Source organism: Rhinopithecus bieti, unplaced genomic scaffold (assembly GCF_001698545.2).
Source record: "Rhinopithecus bieti isolate Rb0 unplaced genomic scaffold, ASM169854v2 scaffold_4101, whole genome shotgun sequence".
Classification (NCBI taxonomy): Eukaryota; Metazoa; Chordata; class Mammalia; order Primates; family Cercopithecidae; genus Rhinopithecus; species Rhinopithecus bieti.
In genome coordinates, this window is record NW_016804458.1 from 268,841 (window position 1) to 275,273 (window position 6,433).

General features: G+C 52.1%; 1 protein-coding gene across 3 annotated transcripts in view; it reads right to left on the bottom strand.

Moving 5' to 3' along the window:
- Positions 1 to 6,340, bottom strand: part of PRRX1 (paired related homeobox 1) — an 80,076-nt gene extending 73,736 nt beyond the window's left edge. The window contains exon 1 of one of the 3 annotated variants that reach the window (XM_017868410.1): positions 5,433 to 6,340. In XM_017868410.1, coding sequence (XP_017723899.1) covers positions 5,433 to 5,673 — 241 coding nt within the window. In that variant the 5' untranslated portion in view covers positions 5,674 to 6,340. The remainder of the gene's footprint in view (positions 1 to 5,432) is intronic. The other 2 variants (XM_017868412.1, XM_017868411.1) reach the window with 2 other exon arrangements.
- Positions 6,341 to 6,433: the final 93 nt, after the last annotated feature.

The window sequence follows — 6,433 nt, forward strand, 5'->3', positions numbered from 1 at the left end:
GGGGGGGGGTGCGGGGAGGAAATACATGCATATTTCCAGAGCGGTTGAAAGTGGGCTCGGCTCTGGAACTGGAGGGGCGCTGGGGGTCGCAATGCAGGCACAGGGGCGCGCAGATCTTTGCAACAACCCCTTACCTGTGGCCCAAGTGCTTCCGCTAAGGAGGAGGGTTTTCCAGGAGTTAGGGGTCTGCGATGGTGGTGTGGTAGGCTGATGGATGGAGCGGGAAACAGTGTGTAGGAGAGGGATTGTAAAAGAAACATGCCTCTTAAAATAAAAAATCAAATTGGTCTAGGGATCGTCGTGGTTGAAAATCTACACTTGTTATTTCCTGGAAAAGGGTCCTGGCTGGGAGAGTCATTCAAAGCTGGGTCGGTGGAATAGAAAGGCATCATCACTGCTTCTGAATGGACTTTTATTTTTTATTTTTTATTTTATTTATTTATTTATTTATTTTTGCAGCTGGGAGCCTGAAGGTGACATCTTGTTGGTTTGGAGATGACTTATTCGCTCGTGTTGTAAAATCTAAAATGACACCCCTGGGAAGAGGAAGAAACTATAGAGAGCTGTGTGACCCATTCCTGTTTGCCTAACTCCCTGGCTCTCTGAACTGAGCGCACACCGGGGTTAGGTCTCTCAGCCAAAATGCAGGACTGCACGATGTCCTAACGCATGGGAGAGGTGCTCTGAAGCGTGTGGGTGGGAATTCACTGCATTCCAGAGTTGGGGGATCTGGAGCCCCAGAGAGGACTGGAAGCCTAGGGCTTCGGACTTTACAGGCCTATCTCTCCACACTTCAAATTCCAAGTCGTCCTTCACCCAAAAGTGGGTAAGGAGTCCCTGGACTATCAATTTCCCCAAAATTCTAAGAAAAGGTCGTTTGCGTGTAAAATAAACCGAAATCACCACCTATTGACCGGCCTTGACATTCGACTTTGGGGACTCAGTGAGGCACCTTAATCCTGTATTTCTCCTCCTCTAAAGAGAAAAGTTTCCAGGCTAACCTTAAAACGATATATTTCATTGGCTCCCCTCTTCAACGAGATAATTGAAGCCCAAATTTAGACTGCCAGCACTGGCTCCCAAGTCCCAGGATGGTGCTGCATAAGAAAATTTCTGGCGCCAGGGTTGTTGCAAATGCTGAGACTCTAGAAGTTGATATTACTGTGATGCGAATTCCAACTTGGGAGCGCCCTAGAAAATGTTCCCGCTCTCCTGGGAGTTTCTCTCCTGGGAGTTTCTCTCCTGGGAGTTGGCGGGGCAAGGTCCTGGGAGAGTGTGGTTGGTAGATTGGGCAGGCAATTCCTTTGCGCTGCGTTTACACCTCTCCCTTTGTGACAAATCGATTTCCCGCGTCGCTGTTTTGCATTTGCATCCCGCCGCGGCCCGGGAGCCAGCTGCGCCGGGTGCACACTTAGCACCGGCTTGTGAATGTGTGCGTGTGTGCGCGCGTGTCTAATTGACTTTCCGTCTACCTTTTTATGACTACATGTGTTTCCAACAAAAGGTCTTATTAGGACAATCTGGTTTCACTAATTTAGAGGTTGGAAACGTGGAAGGCAGGCGCATTTTTTTGAAGAGTTTGCAGAAGTTCAGATTAAGAAATGACAGTGGGATTCACTGTCCTCATTGGAGTATGTCTGCCTATTTTAATGACCTGTTCCTCTTTCCTCTCCCTGATTACCCAAGTTCTGCCACCACTCCCATTCACACTCCACACTCTCCCGTTAGCCACTGGATTCCAAACAATGTTAAAGAACTATTTCTTTGGACACTTAGTGTATTTGAGCCCAGAAATTGAGAATTTACTAGTAAGAGACTCAGTAAAAAGGGAAAGAAAGCATTCTACAGAGAGGACAGTGCAGTGAATGTCAACCAAGGTGGGGGTGGGGACAGAATCGCTGATGGTGAGTGGGGTGGGGAGGGTCTGGGAGAAGCCCTGACTTTAGACAATACCTACTCCTTCTAACTGTATTCGGCCCTCGTTGTAGTTAGGAATTTTAAAAATTAAGAACCTAATATTGAAGGTTTAAGTGGAGTTTGTTTTGCTAATTTCAGCTGAAGAGAAAATTTACAAAGGACAAGGACTGTTTCTATATAGCTAAAAGAGTCAAAGGCTTCTTTTTAATGTTCCCCATCTCTCTGAAGGAGACAATCGTTTCCCACTGGAGTAGACTTTCAGCGGGATACAAAGAGCGCTAGACTCCTGGTTCCATCCCTGAGTCCCTTTGGGGGTGGGGGAGAGTCTGCTCTAGCCATCCTTTCCCGTGACACTCCCCTCTTCCCTGATTCACAGTCTGAGTCTCATTGTCACTGCAGGCTGGAGGCCCAGCGGTCCTGATTTCCAAGTAGCTCACGACAGCCTTCTTGGCAACTCTTGATGGGAGCCCAAGAACTAGGGATGCGGGTTCCCCTGGAAGCCATAAGACTCATCAGGCCTTCCCTTTCTCATTCCAGCGGAGAAAAAAGAGGTTGAGAAAAGTACTTATAAAAGCAACAAACCATTCGTTAGAACACTATCCTCATCTCTCTAGGAAGCAAGGCCTGGGGTGTGTGTGTGTGTGTGTGTGTGTGTGTGCATGTGTTTGTGTGTGTGTGTGTGTGTTTCTCAGCTACTTTCCTAGCTCCAGGTGCCTGTCACTTCGTCCCCATCACCTTGCTCTGCCTTCTGCGGCCTCCCCCCAAGCTGTCTCTTGATCATGCTTCCGCAGAGCATCCTCTTTCTGAACCTCAGTTTCCTTTCGGGGTCTTCTCCCAACAAGATCTCTCTAGTCATTGTAACTCTGAGATGCTCCCGAGTATCACGTGGGCGAGTTTCTAGAGACTTCTCCCCTTCTCCCGGAACATACAGTCCCCAACTCCACCCGCGATGCTGAGCTTGTCCTCGAGCGCCCCTGAGGACGCCCACGTGCTCCACAGGGCCTCTGAGGCGCCAGGCTCAGGTCTCACAGAAGCCAGTCCCCAGTCCAGGGAGGCCTCCCAGCCACCGCGCATCGCCTCCCTAATCTGCTCGGTGGCGCTCCATAGCTGGCTTCCTCGGGCCAGCCCCTCTCCATACCCACTCTAAGGCCAATACGAATCCCGCGTTCCCTTCTCAGGAGTGGCGTCCACTCAGAGCCAAACAACCTGTACAATTTGCATCCCTCTTCCCCTGCAGTATCTGAGGGCCACCACAGCTGGCTTGTTCCCCAGGCTGGCCGAGGCCGCTGGCCTCGGCCCTGGTTTTCTCATCCTCCAGCCTCCTCATAGGGCAAAGCAGCATCTAGTCTCTCCTGCTCCACTCTGGTCTTCTAAGCAGAATTTTCTTCGTGGTCCTGTTTTCTGTTGTGGGTCCAGCCTCTAGTGTCCGAACAGTGGTAAATGTCGCAATTAATAAGTCGTCCTGGCAAAACAGAAACGACCAGACGTGCAGAATTGATGAAGCTGGGGTCTACACCGAGTGCTGTTATCCCTACCTTTTTGTTTTGAGACTGAGTCTCACTCTTTCATCCAGGCTGGAGTGCAGTGACACTATCTCGGCTCACTGCAACCTCCGCTTCCCGGGTTCAAGCGATTCTCCTGCCTCAACCTGCTGAGTAACTGGGATTACAGGCGCGCGGCACTACGCCCGGCTAATTTTTATATTTTTAGGAGAGGGGGCTTCACCACGTTGATCAGGCTGGTCTCGAACTCCTGACCTTGTGATCTGCCCGCCTCGGCGTCCCAAAGTGCTGGGATTACAGGTGTGAGCTACCGCGCCTGGACTCTCCCTACTTTTTTCGTTTTTCATTTTCCCTAGTAAAACGTTTAAAAACAATCATAGTATTTCTCAGTGCATTTTGTTAGAACTAAGAGTGCCTATGCAAACACTGAAGTAAGGCTGCGGGTGCCGGCAGCAGAAGCAGCCTCTCAAGAACCGAAACCCTACACAGAACGTCTCTGTCTCTGCTCCTAGCTCTTTATGCGGAACTTGGGGACACCTGGTTCTTCATTCCTCAGATTTGGCCACCTTTCTCTGGTGTCCAGGCCAGACTTCCTCATTCAGTTCCTGTAGCAGTCTGCTAGTACATTGGGTGGATCGGCCCTAGGCCTATTTTGGCTAAAAACACCCAGGGGTACCCAGGCCAGAATTAAGGAAGCAGGGTGAAGACCTGGCGCGGAGCACACCAGAGGCTCTCTCTGCGGCTTGCTTTAGCGTGGCCCGCTGGGCCACCACTGTGCCCGGGCCCTGTTTCCAGTTGTTTCTATGTCCAGTTTGACTTGTATGTCTATTCTTTGAGAGTCTGAAATAGACAATGTTTTGTGAAAATCATAGAATGCTGGCGGGTCCCCTGGTTCCAAGGTTTCCAAATTTGAAGACAAAATGGTAACCAGCAACTACTGACATAGAAAGTGAACAGCCTCATTTGAGAACTTACAGCTAAGTTCAGACTCTTGCAACCTCGAGGAGAAGAGGGAGTATCTGTACATATCTGGCCACATGTCACCTGGGATGAACAGGGTGACCGGTCTGCTACAGGCTTGGGGACATGGGGATACATTTGCAGTCTCTTTTTAAGGCACTAGCGAAGCGAGATTTTCATGGGGTGCGAGGTTGGTCAGTGAGGATGGGGAAGGGAAACTAGACTTTTTTGGACGTTTAAGAGCCAATAGGGAGAGCTCCTCTAAAGTGACTCTGACCTCCGCACTGAAGCCCGCGCCTCCGAGATGCAGCTCGCCTGTGCGGGATCATGCGGGGCTGGATTTCAGGTTTCACCCGTAAAGGACATTCCCTTTGCTTGGCCTGAGTTTTCCAGAGGCAGCCGGGCTTTTGACTCTGCCAGTCTCAAACCCATTTGCGGTAGAGGCAACAGCGGGGGGCAGAGAGCAGCTCCAGTGTCTCGGGCCGGGCTTTCTCTCGCGCGGCCTGCCAGTCGCGCCCGGCCTTACGGTGCCCGCGTGGGGTGTGCAGTCTGAGCAGCGCCAAGTCCTGCTCCCTGTGCCTGGTGCCATCCCACAAGCCGTCATACGCTGCCTGAGAGAAGCCCTTCGAACCCGACTCAGCGTCTTTAACCCGCTGCTTTCCCAGACAGCGCTGGCTCTCTGAGTTTGCACCCCGCTAAGACCTTTTCCCATCCCAGGCCCGCCGCGCCGCGTGCGGGATGAACCGAGCCGGCGCCCGACCAAAGTAAAGAGAGTCCGCGGCGGACAGAGTTCCTGCCTAAGACCGCAGGGCCTCGGAGTGTCCCCGTTACTTGGAGCCTCTCTCCAGCGTCCTCCTTGGCTATGCCCCCGACCGAGACCGGCTTTTCTCATCTGGTTTCCCCTGTAACTGGCCCTTCCTTTGAAGTCTGCCACCACCTATCCTGGTCCCAGGACCTTGTCTTTCTGACCGCAGAGGAGCTCTCGCTGCCCTACACCGGTCCCCGCCCTCTGTCCCGGGCACACACCCCCGTGGGCATGCGCCCCTCACTCACTGTCCTGCTGCGGGGTGTCGCTGCCGCTGGTGAGTCCCGGCGACTCCAGCAGGCTCCGGCCAGCCTCACCCACGTTCTCGTCCGCCTGTGCCGCCACCATGTCCCCGGCTTCCTCCAGGTCTAGCAGGTGACTGACGGAGAAGTTCTTTTTCGCCTGCAGAGTGTCGAGGTTGCCCGGGCTGTCCAAGCGGCCGCCCAGCGCCGGTTGCCGCTCCAGAACGTGCCCGTAGCTGGAGGTCATGGTCTCCCCCACCGATCCCACCCACCCCCCTCTCTTCCCGCTCGAATCAACACGAAACGCTGTGGGCGCAAGGGGGGAGAGGAGCCGAGTGGGGAAGAAAGAGGGGGGTAGTGGAGAGAGAGAGAGAGAGAGAGAGAGAGAGAGAGAGAGAGAGAGGAAGAGGGAGGGAAGGAGAGGAAGGCCAAAAAAAAAAGTGGAAAAGAGGGCGGGGGACCCCCTTCTGTAGAGCAGAGCGTTCTGCACCAGCCGCCTTCCACAGCCTTGGTTGCTTTCCTGAGGCCAAGTCCGGGGCGGTCCAAAGAGATAATCCACACTAAAATACAGTATTAAAAAGTCACCCTATGTTCAAGTCAGGAGAAAAAAAATCCGTTCCAACTCTCCAAAAGTGTCCACACGCACAGACTAAAAATAATAATAAGGGGGAGAAAGGAAAGCGGAGGCCAGCAGGGCGGGGGAGTTAGGCAAACAGAAGAAGAGAGAAGAAGGGGTGGGAGAGAAGAATCAAAGTGAAGGGTTTTTTCAAAGGTTAAAAAAGTTATTCCCAGGCAAGAGTTCAAGCACCAACAGAAGAAGGCTTGTTCCAGCTTTAAAACATCTTCAAGAAAACGTGTTCCCCCCTCTCTGCACTCCTGTGGATTCTCAGGAGTGACTAAAGTTTCAGGAGGAGAGGGTGATGTCTTGCAGATGTATTAGAGAGCAGGATTCTCACTTTACTTTTTGTAAGGAGTAAAAAAAAAAAAAAAAAAAAGAAGAAGAAGAA